Raw genomic sequence first — 22,020 nt, forward strand, 5'->3', positions numbered from 1 at the left:
AGGCCAAGGAGGTCAGATCCAGGTAGCTCAGGCAGGTATTATACTTCATCTCACTCAGGATAAGGATCATCTTCTACTGTGCATGGCAGGATGCAAAACTGGAGCTTCTTCCATCTATGGGTAAATCCTATTTCAGCTCCCTTAAATCATTTAATACGAAAAAAAGAGCTTGCAACTTTCACTTGCAAGCAGGGAAATAGTTGTCAAAGCCCCAGGAAAGCCCTTTGATGCGGGGCAGGCAACTGGGAGAGCTGGTAATGAGGTGCTGGGAGGACTTCGGTCACTGGTGGGGGAGACGGGCATTTCTGGAGCTGCATTTACAGAGCATTACATGCCAGGGACTATCACGCTGTCAGCTCTGCCCTGGCAAAGCAAAGGGGCAAGGAAACAGCTGATTGGAAGCTTACAGATGCTCCCGACTTCAGTGCTTTAGAGACAGGGCTCTGAATGATGTTCTGGACCTGGAAAATTATGGAAACACTTGTTTTGGTCAGCAACTGAGCAAGCAGACCATGTCCTGGAGGCACCTGTCCCGTTGTCCCTCTCTTAGAAGCACCCTTCTCTGTTTCCTCCCAAGTTCAGTATGAATCCGCCTTTCACGCTGCCCGAAATCCCTGGCACAGGGGAATTTCCACCCTGCTGGGATCATTAACCTTTCTGCTTTTCCAGTATTTGCAGTTAATAGGCAGTTTCTTTGTTGTTGTTTTGCCGTTGTGGTTTTCCTTATTTACTGCCATCTGACTGTTCCACGTCACCTCGGCAGGGGCTGATAGAGCAGCAGAAAGCACCACCATGGAAACCACCACAGTGACACCGAATGCTCCTTGTTAGTCCCTTTTATGCAGGTAAATCATGATAATCCTAACTCAAGACAAGGAGCAAAGAGGTTCTTGATGTCTCTCTTTTTACAGGGAGGCTGCCTCTTCAGTCCAGGTGTAGGGAGGCTTGGGATTTAGGACTGACCCAAGATATGTCACTGCTTGGTGGTTTATGCAATACCACAAAGTGATTTCTAAGTAGGTCAAACATGGGATTCTTGAAAGTGCCAGAAATACATCTGTACAAGACAGAAGAAATGCTTTACTGGGTTGATCACACTTTCTCCTTACTATTCCATCAAGCTGAAGTGCCTTTAGGTGCCTTTTCTTCTGGCCCCAATATAAAATCATTTCTGTACATCCAGAGAGTACCAAACGCCTCCCCTGAAAACAGCAACACTCAACCCACCGAGAACAGACAATCCAACCTGCCCTTTCAGTCCTTCAAGGCTGTGCTTTATGAAATGATTTCCTGTTGCTCACGGTGCATTATGGAGGGTTTCTAGTCATTAACAGGAACTGTGTCTCTACTGTATGAAGATTAATTTGTTGTGTCAGCCATCTATTGGGCAAAAAACCCACGTGAGGATGCAGGCGGTCCAGCCATTAGCATGTTTATCAGGATAAATAATGTGCTGGGAACGTGCAGAGAGCAGCGGCTTCTATTCCTTTGCAGATGATACAATACACACAAGGATATGAAGCATCTGGCTGGGAGCTAAACCTAGGAACAATGTCTTTAAAACCATGTTTGGCAAAACCAAAATGTGGGGTTCTGCCATGCAAATGCCCATTAAAAGGCTGTGGTTCAGGCTGCGACATGGTGCTATGAAGCATGAAGCTCCTCTTGTCCCATGCTCAGTCTCGCCTCTGGCTCCTCATCTATTTCTGGTCTTCAGACTCCTCATTGCCGACCAGGTTTCTCCCTACAGATTTGTCATCTACGTTTCTTTTTCCGGAGGGAACTGGACATGTCTGTCTTCATATTTCCCATTGCTTGTCTGGCCTAAATTCCCCATAGCCCAAATCTCCGCTCTGGCTCTCCGTAGGCTCCTGCCCCATTTCCTTCTCTTTGTCTTTCTGCTCAGGTATTCCCAGTTCCCTCCTTTCCTCCACCCATTCTGCAGCTTCTCACCAGATCCTGTTATTCCCAGCATCCCACCTTGAAACATTTCTCCCATGTTCCCTTTGGGGAGTCTCTTTTTCCCTTTGTTTCCGATGAGATTGATGCAGGGAGACTGCAGGAGCGGGGATGCTCAGCACTGTTATCTTTACAAAGGTTTTATCATTGAGGGGGGAAGGTATTTTGCCATTGCTGTTCTGAAAAGGAGAAATATTGCTATTTCAGAACCTAACAAAATACGATGCATTGCTTTTGCAGCCAAGTAGGCCCGTCTGGATGCAAATTGTGAGCCCGTGGATGTTGTTTCATTGTTGAAGAGATTTAATCGATTTCTGACTAACGGCTGAGGCTGTATTGGGGAGCCCTGTTGTACTTGCTGCATGGGTCAGGCAATATTTTCCGTGTCTCCGCAGTTAAGTTTTTATGGAAGCCTCGTTCTGTTTAATGTAGCTGTAGTTGAGTTATAAATTAATAATCCCTGCTGCTGGAACTGCTGTGTAGCGAGATGGCTTTCCTCAATGTATGTGTGAATAATTCATGCTATTAAATTAGTTGTGTTCCCTGTCCACGGCTTGTTTACCTGCCACGACTACAAATATTCCTCTATACAGCTGGAGCGGGTGTCAGAATATGCCGAGCGTGAGAGGTTCATGTCGATCGGAAAGAGCGTTGACCCCTTTCAAATGGGTCAGAAACTCTTTGGGCAGAGAGTGCCAGTCAGTCTGGGTTGTTAAACATGACCCTTTTTACGGGAATATACCTGCTTAGGCAGAATTTTCGTCTCAGGTTTTTAGATCGCTGGAAGATTCAGGTTGTGTGTGATGGGCTGTAAACTGGGTCTGTGCCTCAGTTTCCCCACCTGGAAAACAGGAACAATGGGAATTCTCCCCTGCTTCACAAGCAATTTTTGTGGGTTTTCCAACTTACTATTCTTATTAAAATTCCCCCCTAGGTTTATTTGGAAACCAGCTACCCCAGAAACGGTAAATAGTCCTTTTCAATCTCAGGTTTGAGGCATCAGCTGCTCTGTGCTCCAGCGACCAGTCTGCCAATGACATGAGAGATGAAGTGACAAGGGGTGCAAAGGGAAACCAGGGAGAAAGAAATCATCATCTTGAGCGTACAAGCTATTTGGGGAGGGGGTTCTGGCACACAGCCTCTAAAACGTTTGCATCTTTCTGGCACTACCCGGTGTTCCTAAGAGCTTTGATGGTGCTGCATTGCTTCTGGATTAGCAAATTCTTGTAGAACACATAGGAATGGTTTTGCTGGTCTAATGTTGTCCATTCTTGTTTGTTTTTCCCCAGCTTTGCTGCTGCTCTCGTCTGCACGACATCACCCAGGGCAAGACCTGAGGGAATTGGGGAAAACTGTGCTCTAATACCTTCCGTCTTCTCCTTAGGTACCAGAAACTCGATCATCTGACAGTGAGTAATATTTATGAGCTTTCATACACCATACATAACCTGCAAAGTTGTTTTATTGCCATTGTTGTACGTTATCTAGAAGCAACTTGAAAATTTTGGTTTAATTTTTCAATATTGATGAGACATCTGAAACATGTTTTTCTGTAGAAAATACCTACTTTATATCAGACTCAAGTGTATGTGGAAAAGACGTTATTCCTTACACTCCTGCTGAAATCTGTTTAGCTGACACCCCAAGCAAGGACATCTCTGTATAAATAACAAGTACCGTTAGTTTGGCATCAATTTATTCATGGGAAAGGCTTCTGAAAAAACGTATCAGCGTATTGGAAATCACTAAAGGCAGATGTCAAGGGTTTTGCTGATGTTTATTGGGACTTAAGACAAATGTTTGCAATGGAAGGAAACCAAGAAAGAAATGATGTAGCTGCACAAGCTGCAAAGAATGAGGTAGGCGCTCAGTAACTTGGACATAACTGAGTTCTTGGAGTTCTCGAGCTCTAGTTCTAGCGGTTTGTGTCCTGCTGTTTCCACAAAACACGTGGTGTAATTAAACATGAAGTATCGTGTTCTTCCCTAACCTATTTAAATGACTTAATTAACATTGAATTTTACTGAGCACGTCAGGATTGGAGACACACCGTTAGAGAAATATCAGCTAATAGGAACAGATATTCTTCTTTGGAGTAGTCAAGCTACAAGATGAAGAAAATGTGGTTTAGAACAGACAAAAGAACTGGTGCACTGGGGAAGGGAATGATCACATTCTTCTCCTTCCCCCCAAAAAAACAAACAAGAAAAGAGTTAAAATTCCTCCCACACCTTGCTATGTTACGGCAATATTCAAATGTCATAACCGGATCATCTTTCGCAAAGATTAAAAGGAATATCAAAGTGAAAGGTGATGGAAAGAAACGGATGAGACAGTGGGGCATGTGGATGGGTCAAGTCATTCGGGACCGAGGTGTGCGTGATCCTAAAACAAACGGATCAAATGTTCGAATGTACCTCGCTATCCTCCGGGCTGTGGGAGTTCCCAGACTGTTTGCCTTGAAATGGAGGCAATTTAATCTTTAAAAATAATAATGAAAGAGCAAACTGTAAATGAGCCCTTCTGGCAGTGACGGGGCTGCGGTCCCGGAGGCAGACACACATGCTAGGATGACAAATGAGGTCGTTAAAGTAAATAGTGTAAATTGAGTTTTTTGCCGTGGGTAGGAATCCTTATTATGATGGAGGGCATTAATATGGTAAGAAAAAAAGGGGGTGGAAGAATTAACCGGTGACAAGCGTATCTGGGGCAGAGAAGCAGCGTAATTTTGTAGCAGTTCCAGCTATCTACTTCATCGCAAGGCAATGAGCTCGTTTAATTTAGCAGGGACTTCAGCAGGGCATGTTTTAGAAGTATATTAAAGATTATAAAGTGTCACCTCACTAAATAGCAGCCAGGATGCTACTTAAGTCTGAGATGTTCCTTACTCATTCGGTGCGGTCTGTGACTTCGTATTTGCAGCACGGTGCTGCTTTGCATACAGATTTTCTAAGAGTTCCTTATGAAGGATGTTTAAAATCTGAGCGTTTGATTTATTTCTTCATCGTCTTTGCGTATGGGAAGTGCCAAATGCTTTCCCCCCACTCTAATGGAACTAGTGGTACTTGTATAAAGGCACCTTACAAGATGTTACTAATCATATAGAAGTTCGTATGTTGCTATGAATGCAGTAGTTCTGTATTTCAGTTCTCTGAAGTTCAGGTTCTGTGCTTTTATTTTTCACAATAAAAGGGGAAAAAAAGACAAAGCAAAACCAAACAAACCCCCCAAACCAACAACCAAACCCCAAAAGCATCACCAAAGAGAAATGTACTTCCTTTACCCAGGAAATGCAGATTTCTGTTGAACCCATCACCATGTGGCAACACCGATTTGCAGGGAGCGCTAAGAGGAAAAGCGCTAAAGCTGTTGTTGATGCCAAGATCGGCATCGCAGGAAGGAGGGAATTTGAAGGCTTAAGGATAGTTCAAGGTATTTGCATTAACAAACGCTACTGGGTTTGGACTTGGTGATTTAAAACAGTACATTTCACATCAGCACCTCTTATGTTTGCATCAGGATGAGGTTGTACTTGTAGAGGGTTTTGCTGCATACGGTTTGAAGAATTGCTGTAGTATAGATGGGGGATGAGCAGGGAAATGGCATGTGAAGGAGCTCAAGTAGCACTTAAAATCACAAAGAGTCCAGAAAGGAAGGAGAGAGCTGTAGCCGGGGGCTTTAGGTCTGTAAAAGCAGGATTCAGGTACAGGTTGCTGAGCAAGGGGCTTGTCTCCTGCCAACCTTTTTCCTGCATTTCAGCAGATGGGGGTTTGATGCTGCAGCATCAGCCCGTGTGTGGTTAAACACTGGGTGATGCAAAGCTTAGCAAGTTGTAAAATTGTTTTGCTCCTTCAGAACAACAAATGCTGACAATAGGTGCGGTTTTCTTCCCGTTTCCCCTGTGCAAACCCAGCACGAGTTGCTTGGAGACCCAAGAGGTTGCTTGCGATTCTCCCTTTTGTATTGCAACATGGACAGAGATCTGCCTGCTGGGCTTTGTGTTGGGCTGCAGATGTGACGTTTCCAGACTATTCTGGCATTAGCAATTATTAATATATCGGTTCCAACTGGTTTCCTTAGCTACTGATTTGCAGCCGTTCACCTGCTTGGCCAGTGCGTGAGCCCCATCCCTCTCCACATCTGCGCACAGATGTGCTGGGCAATCCAACCAGGGCTGCTTCACCCCCATAAACACCATAAAAAGCCCTAAAATCAGGTGCTGGCACTTTGTTCTGACAAAGCCCAGCAAAGCATGAAGCGGAGTTGTTGAAGTTGGATAGCTAATTTGCTTAGTTTCTTGCCTTGTCTTAATTACTGCAGACTAGAAGTCTGCTTTGCTTTTCCGGGAGTGGCTAAATAGGACCTGAAGTCAAACCAGAGGGCAACAAATGCTGCTTGAAAATGGGGATAAGAGGGTGTTACTGGTGATCAGAGCTTTGTCTGTTGTGATAAGAAGTGGGAAGCTGAGCAGAAATTAATGGTCTGTCCCCAGCTGTGTGCATCTGAAGTTGTCCCCTCGCTCTGCAGGTTTAAGAGGAATTCAAGGTCTCACTTAATGCTGTTATTGTTAGTTAGAACATCTAAATGCTGGGAAAATGTTCCTAGAATATTAATAAAATAGCTGTATTTTTTTGCCAAGAAATGTTCAAAGCCTTTTAAGCAAATGCTGGGGAAAAAACATTTATTGGAAGAAGGAAAAAAAGAGTTCAAATCTGTGAAAAATGAGACTTCAAACACCTCCCTCCTCCTGTGGAGAAACCCGAAGTTGTGTTTAGTACTAGACCAAAGATGTGGGTCCAGTGACACAAGTCCCCAAACAACCAATGTCGCTTCAATAATAGATTGACTTGCTTATGAGCACATTTCCCTAAGCAAACTTAGAGATCAATAGCTAATTATTTGCAGGAATAATCGTGCAAATTTCCCATCATAAATAGATTCAAGAAAACTGTAAGTTGCTCCAACCCATTTGTGAACGGAAAGAGGTAAAATTCGTTATTCTCTTAGATACTAATAGGCTCTTATTTTTTCCCCCGGTGCTTGCTCTTGATGGAATAGCCATACTTAACCCATGCCTTGTTTATGCTGGGAAAAAACTGCTGCTTTAACCAAATCAGTTCAAAAGTTGAACTAGTTCATTAAGTTTCTAGGCTACGTCCAAACTTCATTGCTGTTATAAAGCGGTCGCATCTGCAGGACGGATTTGCACATGAGGAACGACACTAAATTCTGAACAAGCCATTCTGGGAGCAGCGAATCCCAGTTTCTTGTATCCATGTATGAGGGACGCTGCTTGGCCTTCCTTCCCTCTGCCCACCCGTTTCCACAATATTTAATTGCCTTTAGGGCTTCTATCCTCCAAAATGACGCCCTCCAGGTACCTTTTGGATCTGGCTTTCTAGTAAAACTTAGCTGGTATGGGTTTTTTTGCCAGTGTATGGGGGAACATGCTGAATCTTAAAGCTTGTTACCTGCAGATGTTTCTAGAAGGTGTGTTTTTCCTTTTAGAGATAGGATAGCATCTGTCTCGGATATTTGTGTGTGTTTGTATTTGTTCTTTCACTAAATATAAATTAGCTCAGAGGGAAGAAACAAATCATACATTCTGATCAGTGTCTGTCTCTGCAGCCAAGTTGCTGCTTATCTGGATAAAATCCCCTCCATAACGCCTCTTTCCAGCTCAGTGAATTGCTTCATAACGTGTTCAATATTTGCAACTGTTGCTGCAATAGCCTTGTGTTGAAAACAGACCTGGTGAAATCAGCTTCTGTGTGAGACAATAGGGGTGCAGAGCTGTGCAAAGGAAAGAAATATCACATCATCTGCTTGTTTTGGAGCAAATCAGCCCCATGCTCCCCGGGTGCAAACCCTGCCTTCTCCTCCTCTTGCACACCCTTGCTCTTCCATTCAGGGTTTTACCAGCACCATCTATTCAGCTCTCATATTTTTCAGACGTCAGCCGGTAACTCCTGCGATGCCGTTAACATGATTCCTATGGTTCGGTCTCTTGTCAAGCACTTTCTCTCCAGGGGATTTTATTTTGCTGGTTGTCAGCAGCTTTCTCCGGAGAAACTAAATGCTTCCTTCCCTCCCTTCCCCTGCTCCCCTGTCCTTCTGTTCAATAATCTGCACAGCCAAGCCAAAAACAGCTCTTGTAGAAAAATGGGCCGAAAGCCCAAATGTTGCAGAGTCACGAACCTGGAGCAGCAAACCCAGAGCGATTGTTTCACCAGCCTGGCCCTGTCGTGGGTTTTGTCACTGCCGAGGACACAGGGAGATCCCTGACGGTGCACAATCCTGCTGCTTGTTGCTGTTTGATCTGTATCAGTTCCAAATCACCCAGTACAGCTCGAGGATGCTGGTCTGTAGTCTTGCTTCAGGCTTATTTAAACAGGGCTACTTGGGTGGAAATTAGTCTAAGTTAACTAACAGCATAAATGTAAAGTGAATTACTTAAACTGTAGAATGGCTGCTCTTGTTCAGAATGAAGTGTGTGTACTTCAAAGCTAACTTAAAAGAAGCCTGCTTCTAATTCTGGATTAATGTGTCCACACAGGGCTTTAATCCAGTTTACCTATGCAAAGCTTATACAGATTAATTGCCTTGATCACCCACATGTCAGCGAGTCTCTGCAAGGCAGGATATTCCAGAGAACATGAAAATTTGGTCTGTGAATTACAGATAATCAGTTTACACTAGGCTTGCACCCGGTCTGACTTTGGGGTTTGTGTAGAGCTTGTTAGTCGTGGCAGGAATGGAAATTGTCATCTTGGAGATGGCCCTGGATCCCCTTTAATCCTGTATCCCCTTTAATCCTGTGTCCCCTCAAAACCTGTATCCCCCCAAATCCCAGCAGAGCCCCCCATACATGCCTTCCTGTCTTGGTATCTTTGCCCAAGACCTCACAGCGGTTGGATAAGCACCAGTTTCCTCGTCTAGAAAAGCTGGAGAAGGGAAGGAAATCAACCCAATTTGTACAAATATAGGGAAACCAGAACACTGCAATTGTATTAGTGTCACTTTTGCATTAATAAGTCTCTGATAAATCTCCAGGCCTAAAAATACTCCTCCAACTTGGCAGCGCGGCGCAGGTTTGATAATGGAAGCGAAGGGGCTCGTGTGTTCCACAGCTCCTGCCCTTTCCCCTCGGGCTGGCAGCAGCTCTGCGGCTGTTTTTGGAAAGGCTAAAGGGCATATAATAGTGAGATGTATGAAAGTCAGTCCTGACTCCTACCTGCTGAAAGGCCATGGCCTGCATATTATCTCCATTTCAGTGGAACCGAGTGTATTATGGAAATGTCACATTCCTGAGCCAGTGGTAGAGGTAGAACAGAAAAAAGGCACTCTGTGTGTGTTCAGATTGATGAATACATGGTATGATAGTGTCTCAGCTGCGAGAGAAATTAGACAATATTATTTTTTGGAGGGCTGATGGTGCTGTCGGCATCAGATAGTCCAAGCTGAGCTTCTCTGGTGTTCTCAGCAGCCCCCTCGCAGGAAAAGGGGGTGGAAATGTGTTTCCATCAATCTGCCTTGTCCTAGAAGCAAAACCACAGCTCATCCGCTCCTGGTTAAAGGCAGAGTAGAATTAGCTTGGATGGCAGCTGAAAGACTTATCGCTGCGTAGAGAAGCCTTGGAAGAAATGTCCTTTTCTTGCCACTTTTCCTTGAAGTTTCAGTAGCAGAGTGATAATTCACTGCGTGGGTAATGCACAGGGCACTGACTTTGTCCTCAGTCCGGAGCATTTGGAGGTTTTTGATACCTCTGGCAAAACGGGGCTGCAAGCAGGTAAACCGAAAGTGGGTTTAAATGATGATGAAACATGTTTGCGTATTACAAAAAGGGCAACGTTTCAATTTGGAGTTAAAAACTTGGTAGTTTCAGGTGAGGCTCTTCTGTCTCATCTCTCTGATGTCTCGCTTTCAGCTTTTTCTTTTCTTCTTCCCCTGGTCTTTAGGAAAAAAAACAGTATATTGATAATTTTTGGTGGATGTGCCTAGGTTGGGAAATGTTAATTTGAACGCATAGAGAGAAAAAGAAGCTCTTCAGACTTAATTGCTTTGGCATTTCTGTTCCTCAAGTGCTGGTCCAACTGCAGAGTATCAAAGCCTGTGTTCGGGATGCCCGAGTGTCCTGGGAGCGTCCAAAAGCAAAGCTCCAAGCTGGGAAAGGTCAGTACAGCTCTCCATCCGACTCTTCTGCCTGCTAAAACAAACAAGAAATAAGTCTGCTTCATATTTCCAGCTAGTGATTAGAGGCTCAGCTTCTCCAAAGCGATTAGCTGCCTAATTACCTCCGAAGACAGTGCCGTAGTTGTTCGTGCCATCTGAGCTAAGCTTAACATTCAGCCGGCTGGACCGGGCTTTGCTGAGTGCTGGGGAGCTTTGGAAGCTCTGGGGGTTTGACCCATTTCACATCAGCACGTGAGATGCTGATGAGCATCATGAGAATCGTTTGAAGCCAGGGGTATAAATCAGGCGCTCGTGGCACCGATGTCTCGGGTAGTGGCTGTGGGGTCCTGCTGTCATGTCCCACTTGAAAAATTCACTGAGCTTGGCCCTCGGTTTTACACCTTACACCCAGAAAACTGCACTATCCATAAGGGAAAAAGAGTGTATTCCTCATTCCTAGTTTCCTTTCTTTCCCTTCATGATGGGGTCTTTAGATGAGTCTTTGGCAGAGTCTCTTTGCTGCCGGTGTTATTGTGTATAGATGCAAATCAACAGAGCTTCCTTCTGATTGAACCAGTTCAGGTGTGAAGCTTCTCGCTGTCTGGTGTGGAACTCCAAACGGGCATGTCCGCTCCTCTCCGTCCTTACCCCGCTCCATTATCCATCCCCAGCAGCCCAGATGAAAGAACAAGGACACTTGAGCTGCTGTATTGGAGGTAAAGCAGAGCCACATGCTAAGGAAGAATTCTAATGCATGTGCAAAAGCCACCTCTATGATACAAACCCACAAAAAACCACGGTCCTAAGGTTACAAAGTGATGTACTTAAATGCTAAGAATTGCCAGAAAAGAGATTTGCACCTTTGTGTGTATGGATTATGATGGTCTTTAACTGTGCGGCGACATCATCCTTTTCTAAAGCTCCCAACCTGTCTGTCTTACTGTGCAGAATGGATCGTGTTTACTTGTTTGGCCTCTATTCCGTAATTTTTCTTCTGCAGTGTCACATCTGTCCCTGTATTATTTATTCAAATCCTGCTCTGGAAAAAGAATGGTTAACTTAAATCCTCATGGGCTCTTATGGCATCAATTGCTGTTGTACCTATATGCTTCGCGATCAATAAATTGCCCCTTCTTGAGAGCCAGAGGGGTTTTTCCCAGTTTTGCTGATGCCCTATCTATCCCTCATTTTAAGGCATTTTAAAAGGCGGTCCTTTGTTGTGTTCTTTTCCAAAAGAGCCTTTTGCATGGGGGGAATATGAGAAAGTTTAGACCAGCTTCTCTTGCTCTATTGCAGAAATCGGTGACTGCTCCGGACCATGCTAATGTATCTTTGGTACTCGACCATGCTGCTCAGCAAGCGTTCATTGGGAATTTGTTGCATCATGCATTATTATTAACAAGCTTCCACTTCATACTGGTGAAACACTTACAGCCAGCACAGTGTGGGACTCAGGTTTGCAGTGGGATGCATTCACATGTTTTTCTTGTGCAGCCACCCCTGTCTTTTGCGGCAGAAGATGAGACACGGTGCCCCAGCTCCCGTCCTTTTGGGGCTGGATAAAGGGAGCCAAGCTGGCAGAGTTTGAGTCGGATCCAGAGAAAAGAAACCAAAGGTGTGAAACAAACACACAAAAAAATCCCTTAAGCGCGTTGATTAAGATGCCCCTCAAAAAAAAGCAGCCAGAGGATGTCTGAAGAAAAAGATGCTAATAAAGCAAATGCAAGTTGTGAAAGGCAAGCAGTGACAGAAGGAGAGGCCAAGGCAGATGTCTCCCCATCTCTCTGGATGGATTGCTGCTGGCTGCCTGCCCGCCTGTCTCAAAACCTGGCCCTGTCTGGCACTTCTCTTTTTTCTAATTCTTGTGTTTGAATTTATAACTCCAAGTGCAGCAGAATGAGCTTCTCCTGGACTATTAGTCCTGATGAGATTGTCTGCCCTAGAGGACAAGTGTTAATTTGGAGGAGGGGAGACTTGTTTTTCACTGGCACGTCTGTTGTGGCCTTGCCGTATCACCCTTCTCATCTCACTCAATTCTTGGGTGTTTTCTGCTTCCCTACTGCGTTTCTGTGTGTTAGTTTTGAGTTACGTTTGACACTCGTGGGTCAGGAATGGTTTCTCCGAGGTGTATCCTGAGTACTCCTCACTGGGATTTTCTGTGAGGTGCAGAGGACGGGGGGCTGCTCCAAACAGGGACAGAAGCCACGAGAAGCATTGGAACCACCTCCTGGGTTGGGGTGGCACAGATCACCTGCACCCCTCGCTGGAACGTGCAGGTCTCTTGTTCCCGTTCAAGGTTTACAGCTCTCCGGCTGCAAATGGTTTTAATAACGCATAAAGTTCCAGTGCTTGCTAGAGTAAACTATTCTTTGTGCAACCTGTCAGGCTTTCCACAAGCCTCGCGTCTTTCTAAATGCACAATTGCCACCAGGACGAACTGCCCTTCTGTGCAAGGATCTCACTTCTCCCAACGCCTTTGATATTTAGAAGGGTGACTTTTCTTTGTTCAGAAAGGTGGCAGCCCCACTGACTCTATCTGGCCACAATTAATAAATTCATTGAAGCGGTAACAAGATGCCGTCCTTGTGGGGAGATTTGCCTTTCTCTTCTCCTCGTCTCAATCAGACCAGCGGAGTTTGCTGGGGGGCACTGGGTGGCATAACAGGGAATGTGTGGGGACAACTTTAATTTCCCCGTGTGTTGCATCAAGCAGGAGAGCCCGTTCCTCATTGAACCGGCATTTCCGCAGGTCACATCTTCACTTCGTGCTCTGTAACCTGCAGAACTAATGAACCCAGGGATGGGCTGGGATGTCGCAACATCGGACAAAACAGTGACGGCTGCCCGGCTGCAGAACCGCAGCAATAGCACGTGCTTGGTACCCAACATACCGGTGTTTAAATGAGAAGTTAAAAAGAAATAAATATTCCACTGCTTAGATACGAGGCATTGGAAACCTGAACAGAAACAAGAAGAACGGGAACATCGACCATTCTTGTCCATTCAAGCGGCCTGTTTTCTAGCAGCAAATGCGGTTTCACAGTGCTGCCTGGTGGCAGCACTTTCACAAAAACGCATCCAATTAATCTATTTTATCCAGGAGAGCACTTAATCATAGAGTCATTTTGGTTATAAGAGACCCTTAACATGATGAAGTTCAACCATAACGTAACTCTGGTACTAACCCATGTCCCTAAGAACCTCATCTATACATCTTTTCAATCCCTCCAGGGGTGGTGACCCCACCACCGCCCTGGGCAGCCTGTTCCAATGCCCGACAGCCTTTTCCACAAAGAAATTATTCCTAATATCCAATATCTACACCTCCCCTGGTGCAACTCGAGGCCATAATAGCACCAGGAGATATTCAACAACACCTGCCAGCTCGCAGCAGCACTGGCACCACCACAAACCAACTTCTCTAAGCTCATCACGTCAAAATTATCCACCAAAGAAAGAGCCACCGTGGGAGGACACCGGCATTGCCCTTCTCCAGAAACCACAATTACAGCCAGCGCTCCACAAGCCACACACAGCGACCGGCAACCCTGAGGTGCCGGAGCCAAATTCACCTCCCCGAGCAGGCGGCAGGCAGACAAGGCTCCGCCGTCCCCTCCGCAGGGTCCGCAGCACAAACCCAACACGAGCACTCACCGGGTCTGTCCCGGTGGAGGCCATGGCCGGTTCCTTCTGTGGCTCCTCTGCGGGCTGTGAGCCGGGAGGGGCCGGTCGTCTGCACCCCTGAGCCATCAGAGATCCGTTCGGGTTGGAACAGACCCTCCAGAGCACTGAGTCCAACCATAACTAAATCTGGCACTAAAATATGCCCCTAAAAACCTCATCTCATCTGTAAAATCCCTCCAGGGATCGTGACCCCACCACTGCCCTGGGCAGCCTGTTCTGATGCCCAACAACCCTTTGGGGAAGAAATTGTTCCCAAGACCCAAACTCAACCTCCCCTGGCGCAACTTGAGGCTGTTTCCCGTTGCTTCTTACTTGGGGAGATCAACCCACCCCCCCCAGCTACAACCCCCCAGCCCTACAGACACGCTTTCAGGGGGAACAGCGAGGTGAGCTGTGATTTTAATTCACTCATCACCCAGGTTTTACTCTCCTCAAGACAGTTTTTCACCTTTGGGTGCCTAAAGACAGGCTGGGAACATTCATATACAACTATTAGGGTATAACTCCCCCAGGGGACTGAACCCCAGAGGCTGCTGCTTGGGGGGGTGGGGGGGGAGGGGGTGGGTTAGGGGGGGTCACAATGAGCTGAGATTTTTCCCAGGCTAGAACTGCATCCCCCAGAAAGATCCCTCCACAGGGAGAGGCAGGAAATTAAGCCCCAGCTAACGAAGAACTAGTAATTAGCAGGTGCAAAGGCAGCTCAGGAAAAGGCAGGGCAGGGGGGAGGTGGATACAACCCCCTGACACCCCCTAAAACCTGTTAGTGATTAGAGACAGTTACATTGTCACCACTCAGCCCCCTTCAGCAGCATCACCCCAGCTTAGCACAGTGACCTAAAAGATGCCCAGCGGCCAGGTGACACACAGACCCAGCACAGGGACTTTTAAACCAAGAAGTTAAAAAAAAATCCACTCCTCAGATACCAGGAGTTGGAAACCTGAACAGAAACTACTAGAATGGAAACATCGTCCTTTTAAGTGGCCTGAAGAGTTTTTTAGCAGCGGATGTGGTTTCACAGCGCTGCCTGGTGGCAGCACTTTCAGAAAACCGTATTTTATAATGCCCAGGCTTTTAACAGGCCTCAGACACTGTGAAGTTTAAGTCTGTCCTCGATGGTTTGTGCACTGTGCAGAAAATCTGCTGAGCTTCAGTTAAGGTGCAACTTTGTCTCCCGGCGTTGGGAAGAGTCGAGATCATTGTTTGCTAACTCACCCTCGCTTTGTGCTCTGTCTTTGGGGGCCTCAGGGACAACTTCAGTGGCATTCACAGCTGACTCCTCATCGGGCACATCCGAGCAGGGGTGGGCAGTGAGCAAAAGCCTGTCTGGATGCAGCAACGGTGTCTCTGACGGTGCTCAGCACATGGAAAGCTTGATGCCCGCTGCTTTAATGCACCTATGTAGTGCTCACAGGAATTCCGTGCTTGGTAGCCTTTACGAGGTCTCCTCATCCCGTCTGTGTTGCTCTGGATGGGCAGGAATTCCTGGTGGCAAGCAGATGATGGGAACAGAGAACAGGGGTGTTGCTGGACTTGCTGGGGCGACCTTTCTCGAGCAGTGACCTGGAGAGGCTGAATGTGCGTTAAGAAGCAAACCTGGATGGTAAAGCGAGGATTTAGGAGTGGGTTAGGTGGAGATTTCAAAAGATCCATCTCAAAACAGGCCTGACGGATCGATGCCCACGGCAGGTCGTGCCCCACGGGCTCAGCGTGGCGAAGGGCCAGGACAGGACTGTTAAGTTGGTTTTATTACTGGCAGCACTTCTAAAAAGCAAAACATTTATTGGTTTAAAAGACTGCTGAATGCCCTTCTTACAATGTTAAGAAAATATGAAACTAGCTTCCTTTAATCATCTTTTGGCTGTTAATTAACTAGGAACAATAGACTGTGCTGCCTAGAATCCCTCCTGGCCGGCTCCAAGGGCCAAGGTGGCCTGTGCCATCTGTTAGTCCTGACTTAAATCTGCCCTGTGCCTTCTGTGCAAATACCAAGCTCTTTCTCCTTGGGCTGACATGCTGGGTGAGAAGAAAGGGAGACTAAAAAAGCCCAGGCTGGTTTATTTTTTGTTAGGAAGCAGCCGCAGCTGTAACTGGACAGATAAGCAATGGCATGGGCTTACGGGGAGCAATTCTGCTACACAAAGTCACCTCCTCCATTGCCTTCAGAGATGCCTGCCAGCACCCCTCCAAAGCATGGCCTTTTTCCCTTTTTTTTTTAAATATAATTAATGAAGCAGTGGCAAAAATACACACAAACACACAGGAATAGTTTTTAACCTGGCTTGATTAATGCTGTCAAGTTGTACATCTGAGTGTGAGCTCAGTGGGACTGTTGCTTTTGTTTAATACCACAAGACACCTCAGTCTGGATTGTTGCATTACAGTACAAATAAAAAACAGGAACAAAACCACATCTGCATCATACAAGGTGAGAAGAATATGAGAATTCTAAATATTTACAGAGAATGGCAAGTGGGGAAACCACAAAAAATATTTACATAAAAATACATGAGCTTGTCGGCATATACATTTTACACCAGTTCACAAAAAAAGACACTATATAAATTAAAGTGAAGGGGAACTCCAAAGGTAACCCAAGGCTTTCTGGGATGTTTCTCTCATGCAGCTCAGGGAAAAGAAACAAAAAAATCAAGTCTTTTACAGCAGGAAAATGAACTGCAAAACAACCCTTTTCTCCCCCTCTTCCCTCCCCCCAACTGGACCAGGCAAGACTCTGCACACGCAGGTTTTGGGTTGGATGTTGGTTTTAACCAGACCATGCCTTTCAATGCCAGGGATCTGGAGCACGAGGCTCTGGGAAAACACCTGCGTGCCTAAAGCCGCCTTGAACAAAAACAATCAAAGGAATTTCTCATCCAGGTTTCCTAACACGTAACACGTCAATCGATGTGATGGATGGCAGAGTGCACGTGAGGTTCTGTCCCTTTCTGGGGTTAAAGAGGAACAGGACGTTTTAAAGTTGGTTTTGTGTAGCTACTTAACTACTGCTGTGCATTCCTACTGACCCCCCCTTCAAACGATGAGCATAACATGAGGCTCTCTGGAAAGACATAGGCACAAAGTTGTGGGTGGTTTGTCATATATGCATATATATTTCACCTGATAAGACTCTTAAGAAATTAATGCTTCACTTAAGACTTCATAGGGGCCGGGTCCTCGCTACTCACCTAACATTTAAGGAGGGTCTCCTATGGGTCGCACGTTCTGCTCCAAGCGGAGCTGGAAATCCGGAGCTGGAGGATGCTGTTGGACACTAACTCCTGCATGCACGGGGGAGAAACACGGCTGCAAACTTAGGAAGTGGCCGTTTAAGAGGCAGGTAGCTTGTGGCAAGTAGAAGGGAATTATTTAAGAGCATAGATGCTTGTCATCTGGCTGGAGATAAGGTTAGGCAATAAATTATTTAATCTGAGCAGAACCGGACTTTAATCCAGAGGATTGTTTGCCTTGCTGTCCCCTTGCTTTCTCCCATTTCTCTGCTAGGACGCCAAGAACTGACCTGCATTGAGACAACTGGTGCAACCTCCCCTCCTCGCTCTGACACCTAACGCCCTGTTTAATCTCAGCTGTGATTTTTTTGAAAAATATAACTTTATCTTGAATTAACGAGGATGTAAAACACTTTCTAAGGACCATGAGCTTAACCACAGTGCAAGGGCAGAACTGCATAGCTCGCTGTATGGCTTGGTGTGGGGTGGATGCGGGGGTGACTGCAGAATCGCATGGAGGTGCTTAAGCTGCAGGCAGCAGCAACACCAAGAAAGGTGCTCATTGGTGTTATCATCTGGGAAAAGTGGGTGCCTTAACCTTTTTAATTTGTGTATTTTTAAAATCTGTGTATTTGTGGCTCACCGCTGGTGCACAGAAATTAAGTTTGGGTTCTCTGAGAGCTTCCAGCATCACCCGATGCAGCGAGCTGAGGAGCCCAGGCTCAGGCAGGAGCAGCACTAACATTCAAGGAATACGAGTTGGCCAGGGATGGCACTTGGTCTCTAGAAGGAGACAGTGGCTTTGAGCAGGAAAATCCAGAGATGTGTTCACAATTAGCGGGAGCCCCCTCAGAGCAGGATAATCCTGGCTGACATAAGGCTAAAGCGGAGGTTTAGGAGTGTTGCTGCAGGGGCAGGACTAGGGAGTTAAGGCTTTTGTGGAGAGAGCTTTGACCTCCAGCTCTTGTTACCTGAATCCCAAGTAGCCTGAACCAAACACCTTGTCCCTGCTTCAGCTGCATGCAAAACGTATTATCTCACAAAAAACCCAAGCCCTCTACCTGGTAATTACTCTCAAGGAGACCGCGGTAACCTGGATCACTGCGCTGCTTTTTTCCCTCTTCTCTTTTCTCACTGCCGGATTTATTTCTGTAACATATAGGAACAGTTCTTCTAAAGAAAATGCTTAAAACAACAGCATTGCACAATAAATAGTGTAACGCTACTGTAAGGTAGTGTTACCGAAACAGTTTCAGAGGAGGCTACAAGATTAAAAGCAGCGAACAGCTAAAGGCTGGTTAGCTACTAGAAGCAGGTTTTCCTTATGCTTTAAAAGCCCCCAAAATAGCTGTGAAACTTTTGTTAAAAAAAATAAAATAAAAATGGGAGCTCCTTTTGACTTACACAGCTGTGTGCCAACTGCACGACCCCCAGGGCTTTAATAAAACATGAGAGGTTCCAAACAGGTAGAGAAGTTCTTCAACTGCACAAGACAGGAATGGCTTTGGAATTTATCAGTGAACATTTAAAAAACCTCCTATATCTCAAGTATTGCTTGCAAGCTCTGCCTAGTGAAACGGATGTGCTTTTTAACAGGGGGGTGTAGCAAGCCCTGGGAAGTGAGAGGCTGCAAGCGTGATGCTGCCTGGCTTCTTCAACAATATGGAAAGTTACCTAGGACAACGTTATTTGTATTCTAGAGAGTGCACTGGCCTTCTGTCCCTCCGGCTGACCGAATACTGGGGTGAGCTACACCTGCGCTACGGGAGGCGGCACGATTTCACAACGCACAGACAGCACGTACCTGCTCTGCGTGTGCCGCGACCTCGTGGGGATCCCCTTGCCGATGCAGAATTTAAAGGCTACAGCAAGTTGTGTCCTCCAGACCTTTGGTTTAAGGACAGAGCTTTCCCCGATCTAAGAGCGGCAGGATCCGGCCCAGGGCAAATAGCTGCTCATGCGGGTAACTCAGCACTTACGCAGTCGTTCCCAGCTGGGAAGTTGGGCTCCAGTTTAGCTGGGCATAATGCTATAGAGATTTTTTTTAATATTTTAAAAGCAATATTTTTGTAAAGAGATGATACTGTCTGGCCAGCCACAACATGGTATTAAATTGCCTGGACTGTGATAGCAGCAAAGAGGAGTTGCCATGAAATGCTGTGCTGTTCCCAACTGTGCATGTGTGGTTTGGTGTACTTTTGTGATGAGAAATGCAAACCTGCCCTACTTGGTTTCCATAGCTGGCTTACAATACATGTACGACAGGCGGGGTGAGCAGCAGCATGCACGGTCCCACATGCACGGGACCACGGAGGTGCAGTGAGGAAGCGCTGGTTAACGCCAACGTCGAATCCGAGGAAGGTTTTTTCCTTCCCTCCCTGCCCCAACAGCATCTCTTTGGGCTCTACCCGGCCCGTGTGCCAAGAGCCTGCCCTGCCGTTCCAGTTGTCTCAAAACTACGTGAAAAAGCTAAATCTCTACTAGGTAAAAACGGTGAGCGGTGGGCTGGGAGGGGGGCTGAGGGTGGGTTTTGCTTTGCTCATTGGGGCAAGACTGGGGTATTTTTCTCTTTTTTTTTCTGTCACTGAAAAAATAAAACAGTCCACTGTCCAGCAGAGGCTGCTTAGACTCTATCCCTGCGTTCCCCACAGCTCACTCGACGTGCACCTCTGTCTCAGGCCTCTGCAAACACAGCTCGCTCGGCAGGAAGGCTCCCTGGCCGAGGGCCGTGGCGTAAGTTCTACTGTGCACGTGGGTAAAACCAGGGGGCACAAACCCCCCTCCTCCCACGTAGCCCCCTCTTTGGTGCTGAGGCATGGTATGGTAATCCTCCAGATTATCGTACTGGGACACCACAGTCATAGCGCTTTGGCGTTTCCCCAGGGTTTGGTAGGGGTACAGGAGGGCAGAGTCCCTCTCCGTGCTTTCGGGGTGCTGCATTCGGAGGCTGTGGCTCCGTTCGGGTTTGGGCGGCGGTGCCATGGGCGAGGCAGCGTGTTCCTCTTCTTTATAGCAGTCTCTGGAGTGTTTCTCCGTGGACGGGGTCGGTCTGGTTCGAGACCTCTCCAAATCCAGCCTCTCCTCCACCAACCTCACCTCCTTGTGGTTCAGTCTCAGGGTCTCCTGGTTCGCCGGGACGTACTTCCCACCTGAGTGCTGGTAACTGATGGGCTCGGGGGGCTCAGGACCACCTTTAGGTCTGTACTCGGGGTAAGGGGGCCCATTTTTGGGTTCGGAAGGCTGCCTGTGGCTCGCGTCTTGCTGCAAGTGCGTCCGGTGCTCGCTGGCGTTGCAGCCCGGCTCGTGCCCCTTCCTGTTGCGGACGCTGCTCTGTTTTTGGGGAAGGGACGGCTTCTCCGCCTGCCCGTTCCCGTATGCTCCTCCGTGGTAGTGGCTTCTGTCCGGCTCCGGCTCGGGGTGCTGCATGTAGTAACGTTCATCCCCCTCAGGCGTAGCCGCTTTGGCCGGGTACCTCCCCTCCTTCCCTTCCGCCACGGTGAGGAGACCAGTTTTCCCAGGATCCGATTTGCTGCGCAAGTGAATCACGTCCAGTCCCCCCAGCTCCTCCTGCAGCACAGGGGCCACATTGTCATACTGGGACATCACTGGCCCTTTGGCCTTCTGGCGTGTGCGGCTCTCCCTCCGGATGGACTGCATGCGGTACTTCTCCATGTCCTCCAGGTCCCACGACATGTACATGTGCTTGATGTCCGGGGCAGGAGGCACATCTCTGCTGATGAAGCTGTGCTCTTTGCCTGCCAGGTGGCCGATGAGCCCCGCCCGGGGGTAGGCAGACAGGCTGGGATAGCGGTACAGACCTTTGCTTTGCAGCCGGGACGCGTAGGACGCAAAGTCTCGGCTGGGCAGGGGGTGGAAAGGTCTGACCCGCACTGTGCTGTAGGGATCCAGGTCGTAAAAGCTCCCGTCGGCTGCGGTGTAGTAAGAGGAGCTGGAAGAGCTGGAATAAGGACTGTACCGGTAATGCACCCGCCCGTTCTCAAAATAAGGCTGCAGCTGAGTGACGTGGTAGTCAGAGTGGGGCTGATATGGCTTGTATTGATAAAGCGGCCGCGGGCAGTACACCGGCTCGTCGTCCGGAGGCACCTCGGTCCGCGAAATGGGGACGGAGCGGATGGCTGTGGCGGCAGGGGTGGGGACGTGCAGCGACTGAACCCTGCGGATAGTGGGGTACGGAGGAGCGTCCTCAGCGTAGCCAGCATTGCGCAGACCCGTGGGGCTCACGGAGGACACGAACTCTGTCCGGCTGCGAGGTTTGGAGTGGAGAGCTGGGGTGCTCTTGCCTTGGTTCATGTAGCTGTTGTAGCGGGCGGCCGCGGGTGTCTCTGAGCGAGGCGGGTAGGCTGGGTGTGGGTCGGGTTTGCTGTGGTAGGAGAGGTGAGGAGGAACGCTCTCGGGTCTGTACTGATGGATGGAGGTCGGCTTGTGGTGCAGGTAGGTGTCTGGACCAGAGGGCTCGGGGATGCTCTCGGGTTTGGGATGCGGCACGTACACGGGCTGCTGGGACGCGTGCTTAGGTGGTGGAGGCGGCGGCGGCAGCAGCGCTTCCTCCACGGAGGAGGCCAGCATGGAGGAGGACAGGAAGGCCTGATAATTGGAGTTGTTGATGGCGTCCGCGTTGCTGGAGTGCATGGCGGCGGCGATTTTGCTCTCCAGCGTTCTCACGGGCGGCACAGGAGGCGTGAAGCTGTAGGAGGAGTGAGTGGGGACGGACTCGGAGCGCAGGTGCAGCGGGGGAGCCCTGGTGGTCTCCCGAGGTTTCTCCAGGTGGCTCTGGTGGCCCGTGGGCACGGAAGAAGAGCAGCGGGCGGTCGAACTGTTTTCGGAGACAAAAACAGGCGTGGGCTCAGGTGGCTTTTCGGGTGCAGTTGTGCCCCATACCTATAGGGAAGAAACAGGTAGAAGTTACAAGGAGGCACCCCAAATCTGTAGTTAAAATCTCACAAATGCTTGTACAGA

The 22,020-nt window shown here is 47.8% G+C and overlaps 2 protein-coding genes across 12 annotated transcripts in view; one reads left to right on the top strand and one right to left on the bottom strand.

Annotated features, from left to right (window-relative positions):
• The window catches only part of KCNJ5 (potassium inwardly rectifying channel subfamily J member 5), a 60,896-nt gene extending 57,296 nt beyond the window's left edge, over positions 1-3,600 (top strand). The window contains exon 6 of the mRNA XM_021295951.2: positions 3,249-3,600. Within this exon, the coding sequence (XP_021151626.2) occupies positions 3,249-3,322 (74 nt within the window). The 3' untranslated portion in view covers positions 3,323-3,600. The remainder of the gene's footprint in view (positions 1-3,248) is intronic.
• Positions 3,601-16,079: 12,479 nt separating this feature from the next.
• ARHGAP32 (Rho GTPase activating protein 32) overlaps positions 16,080-22,020 on the bottom strand; it is a 161,280-nt gene continuing 155,339 nt past the window's right edge. For all 11 annotated transcript variants that reach the window (XM_065040363.1, XM_065040360.1, XM_065040367.1 and 8 more), the window contains one exon: positions 16,080-21,942. In XM_065040363.1, coding sequence (XP_064896435.1) covers positions 19,696-21,942 — 2,247 coding nt within the window. In that variant the 3' untranslated portion in view covers positions 16,080-19,695. The remainder of the gene's footprint in view (positions 21,943-22,020) is intronic.

Source organism: Columba livia, chromosome 24, assembly GCF_036013475.1.
Source record: "Columba livia isolate bColLiv1 breed racing homer chromosome 24, bColLiv1.pat.W.v2, whole genome shotgun sequence".
NCBI lineage: Eukaryota > Metazoa > Chordata > Aves > Columbiformes > Columbidae > Columba > Columba livia.